The sequence below is a fragment of the Oncorhynchus gorbuscha genome, linkage group LG04 (assembly GCF_021184085.1).
Source record: "Oncorhynchus gorbuscha isolate QuinsamMale2020 ecotype Even-year linkage group LG04, OgorEven_v1.0, whole genome shotgun sequence".
NCBI lineage: Eukaryota > Metazoa > Chordata > Actinopteri > Salmoniformes > Salmonidae > Oncorhynchus > Oncorhynchus gorbuscha.
Window position 1 is genome coordinate 42,554,276 of NC_060176.1, and position 21,684 is coordinate 42,575,959.

The 21,684-nt window shown below is 43.2% G+C and overlaps 1 protein-coding gene across 3 annotated transcripts in view; it reads right to left on the bottom strand.

Moving 5' to 3' along the window:
• Window positions 1-21,684, bottom strand: part of fbxl17 (F-box and leucine-rich repeat protein 17) — a 350,800-nt gene that overhangs the window by 195,498 nt on the left and 133,618 nt on the right. For all 3 annotated transcript variants that reach the window (XR_006838514.1, XM_046346816.1, XM_046346817.1), the window contains one exon: window positions 9,068-9,198. Coding sequence is in view for 2 of the 3 variants with exons in the window: in XM_046346816.1 (XP_046202772.1) it covers window positions 9,068-9,198 (131 nt within the window). In the remaining variant the exon portion in view is untranslated. The remainder of the gene's footprint in view (window positions 1-9,067; window positions 9,199-21,684) is intronic.

Consider the following 21,684-nt stretch of genomic DNA (forward strand, 5'->3'; position numbering starts at 1 on the left):
CGCTACAGGGGTCCCAAATGGAACATAAATCCAAGCTATTGTTAAACTCACAAGGCGATAAGGCTATGCCTGTGAGATTAGATTTAGCTAATTTACCTGACCTAGCAGCTATGTTCAACACTTGCCAATTACAAAATGACACATAAGAACAGTCCCAAGTCATGCGTTCAGAAATGGAACAAATAAAAACTAAATTGTTAACCTACAAGTCCCAAATCTCTAATCAGCTAAAAAAGTTGAATGAGCTAAATCAGGGCCAAGCAAAGACTGTGAGCAGAACCCTTTGGGCAATGCCCCACCTCCCGAGTGACACAGCGTTCTGCGTCGCAGTGCCTGAGGCGTCACTACAGACCCGGGTTCGATCCCAGGCGGTGTCACAACCAGCCGCGACCGGGAGTCCCATAGGGCGGTGCACAATTGGCCCAGCGTTGTCTGGGTTAGGGGAGGGTTTGCCTGGGGGGGGGGGGGGCTCTACTTGTCTCATTGCGCTCTAGTGACTCCTTGTGGCAGGCCGGGCACCTGCAGGGTGACTTCGGTCGTCAGTTAAACACTGTTGCCTTCGACACATTGGTGCGGCTGGCTTCCGGGTTAAGAGGGCAGGTGTTAAGAAGCGCGGTTTGGCGGGACATGTTTCGGAGGACTAATGACTCGACCTTCGCCTCTCCTGAGCCTGTTGGGACAAGATCATAAATGGATCGCAATAGGATATCACATAATTGGGGATATGGGGATAAACCATGTGTTTGATGTATTGGATACCGTTCCACTGATTCCGCTCCAGTCATTACCACCAGCCTGTCCTCCCCAATTAAGGTGCCACCAACCTCCTGTGATTGACACCTAGGCCTACTGAAACATCCCAGGCAAAACTCCACACACTCAACCAAGCCAGAAAGCTTGTGAAAGACATTGAACATTTTTGATCCGTCACATCCTTAAGGCTCAAACATGAAGTCAAACTTCAAAAATCTCAACCATTCTCTGCATTTACTGCCACAAATCTCAGACAATGAGAAAGTATACCTTCTCAGAACTACCACTGGTAGGACAGTTCATGGTTCTATTAAAACAGATGTTGACTTGCTATGCCGAGCCCTAACTTCTGGGTACTCAGCTCTGCATGACAAGAGAAGGAAGAGTTTAGTAGGCTTAAAGTTCAGCCTTTCATACCCATTACCAAAAATCCGCAGAAAAGTACAAATACGATGGGACGACCTAACAGAACGCAAATGAGGTTAAAACCTATTGGAACCCGAGTTACACAATAACTCTCCACAGCTTCCTCAAACTAAAAGACCAACAAAATGTGACAGCATCCCGGCCTCGTTCCAGCGTCCCCCTACTTCTTCAGGCCAACCCTTAAGTTCTATATACCTGATTAGTTAGGTATTTAGTAAATAAATAATTAAACTCAATATTGTATTGCTGATTCAACTTGTTGGCCAGGGTTCGGGAAGATATCCAAGAATTTACCACTTTCAGGTGAGACTGAAATAAGGTGTCGATTGATATTGACTGCTATTGACGTAAAATATTACTAGGTCTAAGAATTTATTCGGAAGATAACAGCTCTATAAATATTATTTTGTTGTGCCCCGACTTTCTAGTTAATTACATTTACATTTAGTTAATTACATTTACATTTAGTTAATTACATTTACAGCTCAATCAGGTAATATTAATTACAGAGAGAGGATTTTATAGAATAGCATGTCATATCACTTCATCCGGCATAGCCAAAGACACGGCACTGGTAAAGTACTCAAATTGATTCTCAAAAGAATTCCCACCTTCAGATGAGTCAATGTTTTACTATTATTGTAATTATAGTCTTGTAGAGGTATTACTAAAATAACCCATAATTCAGGGTTTAGAATACTATTATTGTAATTATAGTCTTGTAGAGGTATTACTAAAATAACCCATAATTCAGGGTTTAGAATACTATTATTGTAATTATAGTCTTGTAGAGGTATTACTAAAATAACCCATAATTCAGGGTTTAGAATACTATTATTGTAATTATAGTCTTGTAGAGGTATTACTAAAATAAGTCAGGGTTTAGAATACTATTATTGTAATTATAGTCTTGTAGAGGTATTACTAAAATAACCCATAATTCAGGGCTTAGAATACTATTATTGTAATTATAGTCTTGTAGAGGTATTACTAAAATAACCCATAAGTCAGGGTTTTATTGTAATTATTGTCTATTATTGTAATTATAGTCTTGTAGAGGTATTACTAAAATAACCCATAAGTCAGTAATTTAGTCTTGTAATACTATTATTGTAATTATTGTCTTGTAGAGGTATTACTAAAATAACCCATAAGTCAGGGTTTAGAATACTATTATTGTAATTATAGTCTTGTAGAGGTATTACTAAAATAACCCATAATTCAGGGCTTAGAATACTATTATTGTAATTATAGTCTTGTAGAGGTATTACTAAAATAACCCATAAGTCAGGGTTTAGAATACTATTATTGTAATTATAGTCTTGTAGAGGTATTACTAAAATAACCCATAAGTCAGGGTTTAGAATACTATTATTGTAATTATAGTCTTGTAGAGGTATTACTAAAATAACCCATAAGTCAGGGTTTAGAATACTATTATTGTAATTATAGTCTTGTAGAGGTATTACTAAAATAACCCATAAGTCAGGGTTTAGAATACTATTATTGTAATTATAGTCTTGTAGAGGTATTACTAAAATAACCCATAAGTCAGGGTTTAGAATACTATTATTGTAATTATAGTCTTGTAGAGGTATTACTAAAATAACCCATAAGTCAGGGCTTAGAATACTATTATTGTAATTATAGTCTTGTAGAGGTATTACTAAAATAACCCATAAGTCAGGGTTTAGAATACTATTATTGTAATTATAGTCTTGTAGAGGTATTACTAAAATAACCCATAAGTCAGGGTTTAGAATACTATTATTGTAATTATAGTCTTGTAGAGGTATTACTAAAATAACCCATAATTCAGGGCTTAGAATACTATTATTGTAATTATAGTCTTGTAGAGGTATTACTAAAATAACCCATAAGTCAGGGGTTAGAATACTATTTTGTGCAATAACTGGACTGGTGCCCCGTTAATAATTCCATAGTAATAGGTGTACACACTACCTTATACACACAATTCATGAAGCAATTAACATCCCATCATGCTTAGGGTCGTATATAAAAATGCTGGGCAGGCCATTATTTTTGCTACCACGGCTATGCCCCCCCCCCCATAGGATGACAATGCCCCCAACCACAGGGCACGAGTGGTCACTGAATGGCTTGATGAAAACCATATTTAATGGCCTTCTCAGTCCCCAGATCTCGACCCAATTGAAACTCACGGGAGATTCTGGAGAGGCACCTTGAGACAGCGTTTTACATCACCGTCAACAAAACAACAATATTATGGTATTTAGCGTGAAAGAATGGTGCCGCATCCCTCCAACAGAGTCCTAGATACTAGAATCTATGCCAAGGTGCATTAGAGCTGTTATGGCTCGTTGTGGCCCAACGCCCTGTAAAGGCACTTTATGTTGGCGTTTCCTTTATTTTGGTAGTTACCTGTATATTCACGCTAAACACACATCACAACTGCTGCTCCCAGTCGTATTATTACTGCACAATACTGCACCATTTAAACACTTGCCCCGCAATCCCACAAAACGCGTGTGAATGTTGGACTACAAACCGTGCCTTCGTGTATTACAATTCCATGTTTATTCTATTCTACTGAGCTATTTACTTTATGTCCGTGTTCTTATCTTTCATGACTTCGTATCGTCGTTGTATTGTGTCCGAGAAAGAAAACTGCAGGTGAGCATTTCATTGGACGGCGTATCCCATCTGTATCCTGTACCTGCGGCTAATACAACCTTAAAACCGAACACAGGCAGGGTTTAACGCTGAGACATACTGATGTACCAAGTGTCTATAGCGAGGCAGTTTTACTGACCACTCTTCACCATTCTCGAGAGGAGGAGACGGTTTGGAACTGAGGTAATGTTTTTAATATGTCAAACACAACGTCTTTGACTGCTATCCCCTTTGTTTCATCATCTTCCATTTGACTCGTATCTCTCTCCCTCTCGTGTAACATTACTGTTATGGTGAGAACAACATGCTGAACAACATGCAGTGTTGACATGCTTCGGGTCATCACACGAAATGCTCTACAATTTTCAGGAAATGAAGAATAGCAAATAAGGACCTCCCACTGTCCCAGTCAGACAGCCATTGGTCGAGTGTTAAGGCACAATGGTTTGAGAGGTGGAGAGAAGGCGTTAGAGGGGAGGGGGGATAAACTGCCAGGGTATTTTACCTCCCCTTGGGTCCTGTATTTTTGATGACACCTCATTTCATCACGCACGGACGCACACGCGCGCACACACGCACACACACACACACACACACACACACACACACACACCTCATGGGTTCCATCTATCTGATGTCCCCATCGGGGGGGAATTACACCAGGAAATAAGAGATCATTTTACACCTGTTTACCTCCACACACAAACACCCCGTCTAGGTCAAGCCCCCCAAATACCACAGTGGTAATCTAGCAGCAGGGAGGTAAATGGTAAAGAGATGGGATGTGGAAGAGGGGAGGCACAGGTGGAAGCTGTTTCTGCTAGATGACTGATTGCTAGTGGTGATTGCTAATGCTTTCGTAGAGTGCGGGTGTACTGTGTACTGTGTACTGTGTACTGTGTACTGTGTACTGTGTACTGTGTACTGTGTACTGTGTACATGCATGTGTGCGGCTCGCGCGTGTTTATGGGAAACCAACTCGTTATGGCGGATCCCATGTCTGATTCTGAATCATATTGCTGGGTGTCTGCCTCCCTTTTCCGTCTCACTCCGTATCCCTCTGTCTCCGTCTCCCTCTGTCTTACACCGCAGCGTTACATTCTGACATGCTAAACTAGGCCTGTCCAGGAGAGGAACACACCCATGGAGGTAATCTCATTGTCAAACAGACACCCCTAACACAATCTCTCTCACACCTCTCTGAGATATGTGACATTTCATAACAGTAAACCAGATTATCAATTTGATTTGCTCTCTGGGCCCTTGGGCACTCAGCAGCAGATCGAGCCCAGTAGGTTATACAGTACATCTGATATACAGCCTGATATAGAGTCATACAGCCTAGGATTTATACACCTTGCAACTGGGGAAATCAAGGTGGTAAACTCTCCCCTCTTGCCTTGCGTCTCTCATTTTCTCTCCCCTAACTCTCTCTCTGTCTGTCATCTCTCAGCCGTAGGCTCGCATCAAATCAAATCAAAGTTTATTGGTTGTGTACACAGGTTTGCAGATGTTATCGCAGGTACAGTGAAATGCTTGTGTTTCCAGCGCCAACCGTGTAGCAATACAAAACAATACACACATCATCCAAAAAGGTAATAAATATATATATCTGTGTGCGCACACTAAGTGGCCAGTTTATTAGGTACACCACCCCGTTCACGAAAATGAATTGCTACTACAGACAGTGAGTAACCTGGCCGTGGCTTGCTATGTAAAGCATTAGACTGGGCAAAACGAGTGACCTCAGCGAGCATATTATGACCATCGGTGCCAGGCACGCCGGATCCAGTATCTCAGAAACGACCGACCTCCTGGGCCTCTCACGCGCGGCAGAGTTTAGGGTTGTAAACTCACTATATATATACACACAGAGTATGCCAGACATTAAGAACACCTTTCTAATATTGACAACAGCCTCAATTCGTCGGGGGGGGGGCATGGACTCTACAAGGTGTCGAAAACGTTCCACAGGGATGCTGGCCCATTCTTGACACACACGGGAAACTTCAGCGTTGCAGTTCTTGACACAAACCAGTGCACCTGGCACCTACTACCCTACCCCGTTCAAAAGGCACTTACATCTTTAGTCTAGCCCATTCACCCTCTGAATGGCACACACACGACCCATGTCTCAACAATCCTTCTTTCACCGGTCTCCTCCCCTTCATCTACACTGATCGAAGTGGATATAACAGGGGACATCAATAAGGGATCATAGCCTGGTCTACGTCATGGAAAGAACAGGTGTTCCTAATGTTTTGTGCACTACAATAGTCATTGAACACCGGTCACTTAAATAATGTTCACATTCTGTTTGACCCGCTCCATACGTATAACGACTGACGCACACACCTTTTCAATGCATATAACTGTCCACACATAGTGGCGTATAAAACGTAGGTACTATAGTGCGGAAAGCTGAGCTGTAGTCGATGAACATCATTCTTCCATAGGTACTTCTCTAGTCCAGGTGGGATAGGGCGGTGTGCAGTGCAGCGGCTATTGCGTCGTCCGTAGATCTGTTTGGGCGGTATGTGATTTGTAGTGGGGTCTAGGGTGCCGGTGGAGGAGACATGGTCCTTAAATACTGTACCCTCTCGAAGCACTTCATGATGACAGAAGTGGGTCGCTTTCTTGAGTACGGGAACAATGGTGGACATCTTGAAGCAAGTGGGGACAATATGTCCGTAAACACTCCAGCCAGCTGGTCTGCGCATGTTCTGACGACGTGGCTTGGGATGCTGTCTGGGCCAGGCAGCCTTGCGAGGGTTAACACACTTAAATGACTAGCTTACGTCGGCTACGTGAGTAAGTATGTAAGCATATAGGCTCCTCCCCGCCGTAGGCTCTCTCGCCCTCCCCAGTCTCGCCCTCCCAAGTCTCGCCCTCCCAAGTCTCGCCCTCCCCAGTCTCGCCCTCCCCAGTCTCGCCCTCCCAAGTCTCGCCCTCCTCAGTCTCGCCCTCCCCAGTCTCGCCCTTACACCGCAGCGTTACATTCTGACATACTAAACTAGGCCTGTCCAGGAGAGGAACACGCCCATGGAGGTAATGTCATTGTCAAACAGACACCCCTAACACAATCTCTCCCACACGTCTCTGAGATATGTGACATTTCATAACAGTAAACCAGATTATCAATTTGATTTGCTCTCTGGGCCCTTGGGCACTCAGCAGCAGATCGAGCCCAGTAGGTTATACAGTACATCTGATACACAGCCTTATATACAGTCATACAGCCTAGGATTTATACACCTTGCAACTGGGGAAATCAAGGTGGTAAACTCTCCCTTCTTGCCTTGCGTCTCTCATTTTCTCTCCCCTAACTCTCTCTGTCATCTCCCAGCCGTAGGCCCCAATAATCCTGTACACACCCCTCGCCCCCCAGCTCCACCAACACCAGTTAATGTCATTATAGGGCATAGGGCCGGTGTGTGTGTGTGTGTGTGTGTGTGTGTGTGTGTGTGTGTGTGTGTGTGTGTGTGTGTGTGTGTGTGTGTGTGTGTGTGTGTGTGTGTGTGTGTGTGTGTGTGTGTGTGTGTGTGTGTGTGTGTGTGTGTGTGTGTGTGTGTGTGTGTGTGTGTGTGTGTGTGTGTGTGTGAAGAACGGTAACGTCTCGCGGCCCCCTCAGAGTAATCTGGCACACGTCATGTTTTTATTTGTATTTTTTATTGGTGGAGTATACTAGAGTCCCATAACCCTCTACGTCCAACCATTCCAGCAGATTCATAGATGTATAACCTGGTACGGAGCTGAGAAACCGAGGAGGCTGCAGCCGTTGTATCTCGGCTGCATAGTATAAATACAGTAGTGTGTTAACACTCCAAAAGCAGCCTGCTATACCTCGAGGCAGGTAGGCTGCTGCCAGGGACATACATCAATACATAAAGCAGATATAAATCAATATATTCAAAAAATAAAGATAAATAAAACAAGAGAGGGTTTACTCAAGCCACCAAAGTCATGCCTCTAAAGGGTTGGTTTTTCCCTCTCTCTCTCTCTCTCTCTCTACAGTAACTCCCACTTCCTCCCAAAAGGAAAATCCTATTTCACCTTTTCCCTCCTCTGGGACGTGATCCATGAATCCAGCCAGCGGGTTATTTGAGTCTGTCAATCATTCCAGAGAATTGGAAGCGCCAATGAGGAAAAAGCTGCCAGAACCTTCTATCCCCCCTTCTCTCTCCTTCCCCCCTCTCTCTCTCTCTCTCTCTCTCTAACTCTCTCCTTCCCCTCTCTCTCTCTCCTTCCCCCCTCTCTCTCTCCTTCCCCCTCTCTCTCTCTCTCCTCCCCCTTCTCTCTCTCCTTCCCCCTCTCTCTCTCTCCTTCCCCCCCTCTCTCTCCCCTTCTTCCTCGCTCTCCCACCCACTCCTGAGGGTGAGCAACGTTTGTAGTTCCATCACAGAAAATGTCAAACATGCCATGGAACAAAATCTATGTGCATGTGTGTGCACGCCTGGTCTAGAACTGGGAAAGAGCCAACTGGCTTGACTCAGTCCCACAACGCATCAAGCATGTGTCATAACACAGAAATCCCATCCCATGTCAGAGTTGAGTTTCCAAGTCTATTTTTCCACCTCCTCTACTCTCCTCCAGCCTCTGAAACTTGACTATAGAAACTAGCGTAATAAATATCAATACCTGTAGCGCAAGAGAAGTAACATACGGTCCTTATGTGGATGCCAGCAAGCAGGCTAGCTAGTGCTAAGTATCAACAGCCAATCCAGTAGGGGCTGGAAGCTATAGTGAGCTTCAGATCTGTCAATTGCACTGTGATATCGCTGACAATTTGCATCAAGTTCAGCTTTCCCCGTTTCTTTGGTCCCGCCCTGTTAACGCTCCCTCGCCCAACGCTCACGATGCCCGATGGTCCCCCCCTCCCACTTGACTTCTCTCCATTGAAAATGAATGGGTTCTGGTGTTTCATCGCCCCCTAACATGCTCAGCGGGTGCGTACTGCTAGAGGAAGCAATATCCAGCGATTGACAAATAGCCCCCTACACAGTAACACATCAGTGCAACACAGAAACTGTCATCAACACAGAACCAGAGTCCAAGAGATGAAAAGCTCACGACAGCAATTTCACACACCATCACATTCATAATATAGGAGCAAAGACGATATGCTGCCTTCACTACAGGAAAATAGCTATGATTCCAGGAACACACACACACACGCACAAGCCCTAAACTCACAGAACATTAGTTTGAAATGTAGGCGTGTGTGTGTGTGTACCTGTCGTTGATGCTCCAGTTGAGACAGAGGTTGAGGGAGCTGAGGTTCCTACACTTCCGGACCACCTCCATCACGGTCTCGTTGTTGAGCTCGGAGATGTGCCGCAGGTCCAGGCTGCTCAGGTTCCGCAGCTAGGTGAGAGGACAGAGATAGAGGTTCAGTAGAGACACACACACGTGTTCTGCCTAAATATACATCGCACTTTAATCAATCACCTGACCAAACCTGTGTGTACATATGACCTCAACCAATCAGCCCAACTACCTCGTACCCCAGGACACTTGTACTGTGTATAGCCTCGTTGTTACTTTGTGGTAGTATTTAATTTTGATCTATTTCTTTCCTCCTGAACTGCATTCACGGTAATAGTCTGCACTTACGTGACAAACAACATTTGATTTGCACCGCGAGTCCTTCAGCACAACAAACGTTACGAGAGGATTGCCAAGTCAACAAGAAATAAATAACACAGGTATATTTTCTCTGATACACACTCGGCAAGGAGGATGGGATAAGCCTACGCACACACACACACACAAACACACCAGGAATGCAGGACGATAAGTATTATTAAAACATATACCATTTCTAAAGCGCACAACGGGGAAGCAGGGTGTAAAATGTCACAGTCATGGCTACAAACAAAACAAGCTTCCAGTAGGTATTACGATTAGAGGTATCGTTGCCTGCTCTGTGGGCTTCTCGTCAAGACAGACTGGAGGGGGAAGGAGAAGGGCAGGGCAGCCTGGAGAATCCCTGGATCTGCTTCTCACTTGACACACGCGGAAATAGAAATGGTGTCTTGTTTTTATTCGTCAGAGGCCGTGCAGTCTGAAAAACATCCGGCATGACCATGTGGCCTGGTAAATCCATGATGCAATTACCCGTAGAGTCCACAGTGGCTTTACACACACGGGGTCGGCAGCACAGGGAGGAACCGTTGTCGCAGTCATAATTAGAATGCATAGAGCTTCGTGTTGGGCCACATGGACAGCTACAGAGGTGGACAAAAATGTTCTACTGAGCGAGCGAACCAAGCCCACACCTCTTCCACTGTACATAGAACCCCCCCCCTAACGCCCCACACCCCTACAACGGATTACAAAGCAGCACAGCTCTGGGGTCCGTACACCCTCCTCCCCCCACATCTTATTTTTCCTGGTCTTTCACACAATTTTTGCCTGCCCCAGCAGGTAGTTTACTAGGCAGTCCCTTTGCCTGCTGTCTACGCTATACCTAGGCCCTCCAACATATAGCTTCACAGTCAACCCCTACCCTAGGCCTGTAGACCACCCACCCAGGACAGAAAACAACCCTACCAGCCAGGAAGATGAGAAATAGATGCTTCACTGTCGCCTCCTCCCTACAGAACAGACACCTCCTCCCTACAGAACAGACACCTCCTCCCTACAGAACAGACACCTCCTCCCTACAGAACAGACACCTCCTCCCTACAGAACAGACACCTCCTCCCTACAGAACAGACACCTCCTCCCTACAGAACAGACACCTCCTCCCTACAGAACAGACACCTCCTCCCTACAGAACAGACACCTCCCTACAGAACAGACACCTCCTCCCAACAGAACAGACACCTCCTCCCTACAGAACAGAACAGACACCTCCTCCCAGACACCTCCTCCCTACAGAACAGACACCTCCTCCCTACAGAACAGACACCTCCTCCCTACAGAACAGACACCTCCTCCCTACAGAACAGACACCTCCTCCCTACAGAACAGACACCTCCTCCCTACAGAACAGACACCTCCTCCCTACAGAACAGACACCTCCTCCCTACAGAACAGACACCTCCTCCCTACAGAACAGACACCTCCTCCCTACAGAACAGACACCTCCTCCCTACAGAACAGACACCTCCTCCCTACAGAACAGACACCTCCTCCATACAGAACAGACACCTCCTCCCTACAGAACAGACGCCTCCTCCCCACTGATGGATCAAGGTGACACTTATCTGTTTGTAGCGATAGATCTGTGAACAATCCTCCACTGTAGATCAGTAGAGAGAAAGAGAGAGGCAGAGACAGAGGAAGAGAGAGGGAGAAGCAAAGGCAGAGACAGAGGGAGAGAGAGGGAGAAACAAAGGCAGAGACAGAGGGAGAGAGAGGGAGAAACAAAGGCAGAGACAGAGGGAGAGAGAGGGAGAAACAAAGGCAGAGACAGAGGGAGAGAGAGGGAGAAACAAAGGCAGAGACAGAGGGAGAGAGAGGGAGAAACAAAGGCAGAGACAGAGGCGAGACAGAGACAAAGGCAGAGACGAAAGCAGAGAGAGACAAAGGCAGAGACAGAGGCGAGACAAGGGGCAGAGACAAAGGCAGAGGCGGGAAAGAGACAAAGGCAGAGACAGAGGCGAGACAGAGACAAAGGCAGAGACAGAAGCGAGACAGAGGGAGAGACAGAGGCAGAGACAGAGGGAGAGACAGAAGCGAGACAAAGGCAGAGACAAAGGCAGAGACAGAGGGAGAGACAGAGGGAGAGACAAAGGCAGAGACAAAGGCAGAGAGAGACAAAGGCATAGACAAAGGTAGAGACAGAGACAAAGGCAGAGACAGAGACAAAGGAAGAGACAGAGAGAGAGACAAAGGCAGAGACAGAGGTAAGACAGAGACAAAGGCAGACAAGAGGCGAGACAGAGACAAAGGCATAGACAAAGGCAGAGGCGAGTCAGAGGCGAGATAGAGGGAGATAGAGACCCGGCAATATGATTCAGGATCAGACATGGGATCAGCCATAACGAGGAGTATATAACATCTTTCATTATGCATATGGTGTCCCAACAGCACATAATTTGAAGAATTCCATATGTAAAAATTAAACTCGATACAAAATCATATTTTAGAAACATTATAAAGGCTCACCTGATAAATACATATCCTAAAGAGTTCCCCAGTGATAGACTTTGGATTGAAGGGTTAAATTATTCATAGAGTGGCTGGTGTGTGTGTGGGGGGGGGTGAGATATGGCTGCATTGTTGGGAAAACAAAGAAAATGCAGAAATGCATGTAAGACAAACCTCTCACTCGCGGTCTCGGTCTAACACCCTCTCTCTTGTGATGTCAAAAGTCAAAAGGCTCACCTGCACGCTCTCACAGACACACACATCATGTTGTATGGCTATTTAATCTGGGGCCAACACTAAAGCACAACTTCAAAAGTGGAATTTGGTCTTCAAATATGCTTATCTTTGCCAAAATAGAATTTCTTGGCCAGCCATTGATGTGAATTATCCAACGAGAAACCAGGGCAACAAACACTCAGTTCTGATTGGCCGATGCGCAGCTGGGTTGTATGCGAGTGAATTAGCATAGGTCTGCATAACTGAGGAGAGAAGCACAGTCACGGCTGAGACTCAAACTTTGTTCAACTCAACAAAAAAACACGACGGGGTAAAATTCTACATTTTGGATCGAAAAATATCCCTAAACCCCTCAAATACAGAAATAAAATCTATGTCAAGAAAATAAAGGTCAAATGAGTGAAATCCATCACGTTGAAAGGAGTGACAGTATTTGTTGTCTCACTGTTGATAGATTATAATGAATAGAGTTGTCGGTCCTTTATGCATCAGGATAATGAATCACTTATAAGATCAGAGTTGATACTAATTCATTACACTGATCACAGAGAGCGCGAGTGTGTGTGTGTGTGTGTGTGTGTGTGTGTGTGTGTGTGTGTGTGTGTGTGTGTGTGTGTGTGTGTGTGTGTGTGTGTGTGTGTGTGTGTGTGTGTGTGTGTGTGTGTGTGTGTGTGTGTGTGTGTGTGTGTGTGTGTGTGTGTGTGTGTGTGTGTGTGTGTGTGTGTGTGTGTTGGCATGTTTTCCCTCATTGGCGCTGCTTTTTACCGTAGCAGTTTCACTCCTGTGAGTTGGCAGGAAGGGTTGTCTGATTATTCACAGTGTTAATAAAAACACCAAACCTGTGAAACACAGCTGCTCTGGGCTCAGCCTACACACACGCCAGATTTTCCTCACTTTTGTATTAATCACATTGGGCAACCGTAGGTCCAGTGAACTATTGCCATGGGGGGAAAAAAATGGGCTTTTGGGGTTTATTAAAAATTCTGTATTTTATGTCCCAGTGTGTGAGATGATGAGCGGAGCTCGAGGTTAACACCACATTGAAGTCTGTTCACTAATCAATACATTTACAGTAAGAAAAAAAGAGGGAATAAACACATGCTAGCAGGTAGCCTAGTAGTTAGGTCAGTAACCAAAAGGGGGCTGGTTTGAATACAAGAGCCGACAAGGTGAAAAACCTGCTGCCGTGCCCTTAAGCAAGGCACTTAACCCCAATTTGCTCCAGGTGCCGTACTATTATGGCTGAACCTGCAAAACACCACATTTCACTGCACCCATCTGATGTATGTGACAAAAATAATAAGAATAATTATATATATATATATATATATATATATACACAAACACAGTACCAGTCAAAAGTTTGGACACACCTATTCATTCAAATGTTTTGCTTTATTTTTACTATTTTCTACATTGTAGAATTGTTAAACAAATATTTCAAATAGCCACCCTTGGCCTTGATGACAGCTTTCCACACTCTTCGCATTCTCTCAACCAGCTTCACTTGGAATCCTTTTCCAACCATCTTAAAGGAGTTCCCACATATGCTGAGCACTTGTTGGCTGCTTTTCCTCCACTCTGCGGTTCAACTCATCCCAAACTATCTCAATTGGGTTAAGGTCAGTTGATTGTGGAGGCCAGGTCATCTGATGTAGCACTCCATCACTCTCCTTCTTGGTCAAATAGCCCTTACATATTGTAGCCTGGAGGTGTGTTCAGTCATTGTCCTGTTGAAAAACAAACGATAGTCCCACTAAGCGCAAACCAGATTGGATGGTGTATCGCTGCAGAATGCTGTGGTAGCCATGCTGGTTAAGTGTGCCTTGAATTCTAAATAAATCCCCAAGTGTCACCAGCAACGCAACCCCACACCTCCTCCTCCATGCTTCACGGTTGGAACCACACATGCAGTGATAATCTGTTAACCTACTCTGCGTCTCACAAAAACACGGCGGTTGGAACCAAAAATCTAAAATTTGGACTAATCAGACCAAACAACAGATTTCCACTGGTTCAATGTCCATTGCTCATGCTTCTTGGCCCAAACAAGACTCTTCTTCTCATTGGTGTAATTTATTAGTGGTTTCACGCAGTCTCCTCTGAACAGTTGATGTTGAGATGTGTCTGTTACTTGAACTCTATGAAGCATTAATTTGGGCTGCAATTTCTGAGACTGGTAACTCTAATGCACTTATGCTATGCAGCAGAGGTAACTCTGGGTCTTCCTTTCCTGTGGCGGTCCTCGTGAGAGCCAGTTTCAAAGTAGAGCTTGATGGTTTTTGCGACTGCACTTTCAAAGTTCTTGACATTATCCGGATTGACCGACCTTCATGTCTTAAAGTAATAATGGACTTTCGTTTTGCTCTACTTATTTGAGCTGTTCTTGCCATAATATGGACTTGGTCTTTTACCAAATAGGGCTATCTTCTGTATACCACCCCTACCTTGTCACAACACAACTGATAGGCTCAAACATATGAAGGAGGAAATTATTTCCACAAATTAACTTTTAACAAGGCACACCTGTTAATGTAAATGCATTCCGGGTGACTACCTCATGAAGCTGGTTGAGAGAATGCAAAGAGTGTGTAAAGCTGTCATCAAGGAAAAGGGTGGCTAATTTGAAGAATCTGAAATATTAAATATATTTTGATTTGTCTGAACACTTAATTTCTGCATGATTCCATGTGTCATTTAATTAGTATTTATTTAACCTTATTTTAACTTGACAAGTAAGTTAAGAACAAATTCTTATTTACAATGATGGCCTACCCCAGCTGACGCTGGACGAATTGTGCACCACCCTATGGGACTCCCAATCACGGCCAGTTGTGATACAGCCTAGAATCGAAGCAGGGTCCGTAGTGACGCCTCTAGCACTGACATGTAGTGCCTCAGACCGCTGCGCCACTCAGAAGCCCCAAGTTTTGACGTCTTCCCAATTATTCTACAATGTAGAAAATAGTAAAAATAAAGAAAAAACCTGGTGTCCAAACTTTTGACTGGTACTGTATATATATATTTTTTTACTCAGTTCATTCAATTTTTTTAAATTATATATATCTATATATCTATATATATCTATATATATCTATATATATCTATATATATAGAAAAAAAGATTGAATGAACTGAGTAAAACAAAAAAGTTATAGTATATATAGTACCAGTCAAAAGTTATATATTAAAAAAAATATATATATATAATATAAATTACATAGATACTATTTATTTTGAATAATTTTGGTGAGAATATTTTGGGGAATACACATGTCTGTGCAGACTCCTTGTGAAGCTAGTCATAACAAACCAAACAGTTCCCACAGAGCATGGAGACTAGCAAACGCTAGAGCATCACATTATGAGGTTTAACGTGATATAAAAAGGATCCAACTACCCAGACTGAACCTCTGCATGGCCTGTCATAGGCTCCCAGGGAGACTTGGAATCTCATCATATGGTGAATTTCTAACCAGAATAACTGATGTGTCTAGCCTTTAATTCACAGTTCCGTTAGTCTCAATTATTATGTTACCATCTTCTTCTTTTTTACTCTCCATTCCTTTACTGTAAGTCTGTATCATGTGGTAAGTTTCAGTTCAAATCAAATCTCTTTTCCATGTCTTTGTGGACCAGCTGGTGAGGTTGGCTCCCACCTACCTCCTCCATAATTAGACACGTCTCAAAAGCAGGAAATGAGAGCACAGGTCAGGGGTCAAATAGAAAATGTCACATTTTATGAAATAAAAATGTAAAAATGGTTCACCTTTAAACAAACTGGGGCGAGAGTTTTCGGAAACTTTAGATTAGAGTTTGTGTATGTGCTGCCAGTGCACGGTGCCATGACCAACTATGTAGCGTCAGGTGCCAGACAGGAAGCTGGACCATAGTCGATACCACATGGAAAGGGAATGTCATGGTTAGAATACAGGACCTTGGACTATGAGGTCATTGATTCTAGTCCAAGACCTGTGTGACCGGCCCAGTCTACTCTTGGCATAGACACATAACCAGCTTACAGGCTACAAGATCAAAGGTGGTTAGGACTGACAGAGCTGGCATGGCTAGTAATCATCACAAAGACTGTGTATAACTTAAGCTGAATGTTGTGGCCATGCCACACTTTTTAAGAGGAGTAACTAAACAGGTTTGTTGGTAAGAGAAAAGTCAATCTGGCAACTATGGAATCAAGGAGCACACAGCCATGACCAGCATGGGCAGAGCAACAGTTGTCCTTATAGCAAGAGTTGTCTTAAAGAGTTGACCAAGGGCAAAGCAATGCTAGGTGCAGTGTTTCCCGTCTCACACGCTCTCTGTCCAGAGGTGTTGTATGGTGAGAGGACGGGACACCTTCTGTTTGGTTACCAAGGTGAGAGAGAGGACGAGTGAAGGGGCAGGGTGGAGGTGTGAGTGAGAGGTGTCGCTGGTCCACATTCAAAAACGCCAGCACATCAGATGAGAGAGACACAATATCGCACAGGTCATTCCACACTAGTCAGCTTTCTGGATCAAATGCCTAACAACAAGGATATAATAACACTGAATAATGATATGAATTTTTTCTCCATTTCTCTCTCCCTCCCTCGCTCTTCTTATCCGTTTCAGTCAGGAGAGCAGAGAGCTGTGGCAGGGATATCCCTCTGGCATCAAGCCAAATCTCTCCCGCGCTTGCACTTGTCTCGCTCATTCTCTCTCTCAGCTGTTGGTGTATAAGTTTGTATGTGATGTGCGTGCGTAGTGTGATGAGTGTGTGGACGGGTTGGGATGTATGTGGTCATTCAGATTAGTGGGTTGGAGAGTAAATGACCCTCTATTGGCCCAGCCCTCTCACTGCCCTCCCCCTACCACTGGCCACAGGCTGTTATCTACACCAGCACACACAGGATTAGAGAGACAGAGGAGGGGAGCGAGATAGAGAGTTATTTGATCTGTTTTGTTTTGTTAATCTTTCTACTCAAAATAATTTGGTTTGTTTAGAATGAGTTATTTCGATATCAGTTGCTGGAATATCCAGGGACTTTATTCTTCAGCATGTGTGTGTTTCATTGGAAATAAGAATTTGTTCTTTACTTACTTGCCTAGTTAAATAAAGGCATTTGGCCTGAAGAGTAGAGCCCAATGATTTATATATACACACAGGGAGCACTGTGTTGAATCCACTGTCCCTCCATCTTGGCACTCCCTAACTATTGTAAAAAATATATTTTGGAAGCTATAGAAACGCATTTATTAAATGTCTACATTCGTTTTTGCTACATCTGTTCTATTACAGACACCTTTTTGCATTCTCAAAAAAAAACGCAGCTAGGTTGATGTAACATTCCAAAGTAAAAAATGTTTTCAATTTGCATGGATCACCTATCCAGTTGAATGCAGCATTGCTGTATTTTTGTATTCCAAAACAATTGCCTTGTTGATAGTGTTAAGAAAGTAGCGCAGTGCTTTATTATGGATAAAGCCACTTACAAATGTGGCTCTTTTTTCCTTTCTTGAGTAATGCAGCTCCAAAATGCAGGTGTTTCAGCCTAGCTCAGTGCTTTCTGTGGTGGCGGGGCAGCCAGTGGAAAACACAGTGTATTGGCCGTGATTGGCTCAGTGTTCTGTCACTCATGCAAGCAGTCATCATCATGAATCAAGTTGACAATCTACTGGCAAATCCTTTTCAATCTTGTCATAATGACGAGAAATTATAGATAAAACGTATTGGTGGTCATTGGCCATTGGATATAAACATTATACAACAAGTTAGAAATCTCAAATCCAACAATGAGTGGTTTGGGGAGGAATCAGTGGCTAACTGCAAGCGTTGCAAAGCAATCACTAGCTTGCTATTCAGTGGAGTGAGTGTGTGGTCCAACTCTGGGTTTAAGGGTGTCTTTTCCAAGCTTAAAAAGGATGAATATTCAACAAGATGGGCCAGAAAAGGTTGAATAGATTGGTCATGCTGTCATGTCAATCCATCATGATTTCTGCCGTGTTCAAAACAATTGGAAACTCATAACTGGAAAATCTCAGACTTCAGTGAGTTCAAGACAACTGGGAAAATACGTTTTGAATGGTCATCCAACTCGAAATTCCAAGTTGGAAATTTTTGGCCTCTTTCTAGAGCTCTGAACTGAAGATTACTGACGTCATGGTTCGACCTTATTTTATTCCGTTTCCAGTTGTCTTGAAAGCACCATAAACCCAGAGAATGCCAGACTGATGACAAAGTTTGCCCACGAAGGACCGCCGCACCACCTTCCTGTTCAAATGAGCGCAACAAGGTGAGGCCAAAAATGTATTGTAATGCTGCTGAATAAAATGTAATTTGAATTTTGATGCTGTACATTTCAAAAGTGCTGTCCTCGCTCGCTCATTTGTCTTAATAGAAATTACGGATTACCTCTTACCCACTCGTTGTCCCCTCATGCCATAGTTTGCACATCTCATTTGTCAGCCAACCAAATCAGCTATATTTGATATAAAGTCAGTAAATGAGCTGAACCACTGCGACACCTGGCTGAGTAAGGATTCACTCCATGGTGCTGAAAAGAAAGCTCTGCTGTTGGGACAGCTTTATGTGGGCCCTAACAGTTTGTGGACACCATTTGTCACCGTTATAGTGCAATTAATATATTGTTTAGTGTTGTATAGTGGCTTTTCTGGCATATATTCCCCCCAAAAAAATTCCCCCCGATTTACATGCTTAAATTGCCACTGGTCACAAGTCGGATTTAGCATTATTGACACGTGCTTTAGGAAGACATACCTATTGCTCATCTCTTGATCAGTAGCACAATTGATTATATGGTCACAGAGACTGACCATTTATTTATCTTTTAGTACATTCACGTTTAAACCCCTTACCATAGCTGCAAAAAGTAGGGGTGCTGAAGGTGTAAACATATATATAAAAAATTAATAATGTTCACAAAAATAGTGCACTGGGCCTTTACTTGTCATGTATTAGCATACCGATATAGCAATCTGTAGCGCGGGAAAACCGCACTAGACAAAAGAAATATGAATGCACCCCCAAACTACTTCCCGCAGCTATGCCCCTGACCCCTCAGTCTGACCACAGTCAAATCACTGTGTTCCTCAAGAGGACTGAGAATTTCAATTAAAAATATACAAAACCCAGCAAGCTGTACAACATTCCTAAATCATTAACTGTAGATGGGCCAAAAACAGCACAGATGAATTCCAAAAAGCAATCAAAGGTCAAGATATTCTACCACTATTGGAAACTCCCCAAAAAGTATCATACCCTTACAGTATTGAAGGATTACATTTGAAAACAAGTATATATATATATTTAAAAGAACAGCAACAAAAAAGCAGGTACATTTTGAAGGATTGCTGGTTTGACAAAGAATGCAAAATTCTGAAGACAGAATTAAGGAAATTATCAAATGAAAAATATAGATATCCAACACAACTAAATTTTACACCTTAAACATTTGTGACCCGTTTAACAAAGCTAGGCTTATGTCGTACGTCACTACTTCACAGGAAAGGTATTTGAAAGTCTTTTTTTAATCCAAATGCACTTTTTGCAGGTTGCTGGATCGAATCCCCGAGCTGACAAGGTAAAAAATGTGTCGTACTGCCCCTGAGCAAGGCAGTTAACCCACTGTTCTCTGGGTGCTAAAGACCCCTCTGACTCAGAGGGGTTGGGTTAAATGCGGAAGACAAATTTCAGTTGTACAACTGACTAGGCATCCCACTCCCCCTTTCCCCTATCGACAGATCAGTTAGAAAAAGTGGTGATGGGCGACTTTCTGCACACGCCATGGTGAGAGTGAACCGGTGTGACTTGACACAACGCTGGCCAAACAAGATGTAGCTACACACAAAACGGACTGCAGCGAATCGTTCATCCATGTACGAGTAAACGTCTAGCTACATTCAGATATTATATGTTTCTAAATTTGTCCGAAAGTCATTTTCATTGCAAGTTAAAGCGTACTATTAGCTAGCTAGTCAACATTGAACCTAGATGGTTAGCTTTAGCTACCTACAGATTCATGCTACAGCTATGACAATCAGTTTGTATTGGTAGCAGTACGAGTTGGGATTATGCCAGTTCATTGTTTAGCCAGCTAGCTAAACAAAAGACTCCACTTCGCCAGATGATTTACATGACCCATCAAGTTAGCCAGATACAGCGGGGCAAAAAAGTATTTAGTCAGCCACCAATTGTGCAATTTCTCCCACTTAAAAAGATGAGGCCTGTAATTTTCATAATAGGTACACTTCAACTATGACAGACAAAATGAGAAAATCAAATCCAGAAAATCACATTGTAGGATTTTTAATTAATTTATTTGCAAATGATGGTGGAAAATAAGTATTTGGTCAATAACAAATATTTATCTCAATACTTTGTTATATACCCTTTGTTGGCAATGACAACAAAGGGTATCATTTTGTCTGTCATAGTTGAAGTGTACCTATTATGAAAATTACAGGCCTCTCTCATCTTTTTAAGTGGGAGAACTTGCACAATTGGTGGCTGACTAAATACTTTTTTGCCCCACTGTATGTCTGGGGGTGATTGCTGCCATCTATTGTACTTCATGAACATGTGTGCATGTCTAGACAATAGTGACTAGGGTTGCACATATTGGGGAATATTCAGAGGTGGAAACTTTCAGTGGGAATAAAAGGGAACATATGGTTATTAACGGGAATATATGCAAATTAATATTAATACCATTTAAATGTAGATGTTTTTTGAATTGGATATATTTACCATATCATTTGGAGACAAACAGACCAAGCAAATGATACCCTTTGTTGTCATTGTCAACTTATCATAAGTAGATATAATTGCAAATTATTCAATCTTTCCAATAGAAATAAAAAAACAATTTAGTTATGAATTGAACATTAATTAAATGAGTAGACTCTTCACATGGGATGATTTCACTGAAAAACAGAAGGGAATATTGAATGATCCCAATGATCCACTGCATCTCCCAAAAACGTTTTCAACATAAAATTATAGTCTAGAAACTAAAGCTTTGGTTGTCTTCCTCTCAGGTTTCCATGTCTTCTCCCTGGACCTCCTCAATGTCCACCAGACTCTGAAGCTTCATCTTCACTGTCACTTTCCAACATTTTTGAAGATGGCTCGTTGTCAAGCTCAAAAAGCCTCACATGTTCCTAGTTGGCCACCAATTTTTCAACCCTTGTATTAGTCAGCCTGTTGCTTGCTTTGGTGTGTGTGTTCCCAAACAAGGACTAGTTGCGCTCGGAGGTGGCTGATGCTGGTGGGATTTGGTGGACGATGGAGGCAACAGCAGAAAGAACATCAAATCCAAAGTCCCTTCCACCAGGTGGCTGATGAGATATGTTGGCACGACTGCCATATTGCATCTCCATCCCAAAGCCCTTGCTTGGAAGTGTACTTCGCCAGACTGCCAAGAACATTGCCCTCATCCAGGCCATGGTGGCGAGACACGGTAGTGATGACACCATAGACCTTGTTGATCTCTGCAACAGACAGGATGCTCATGCCAGCAT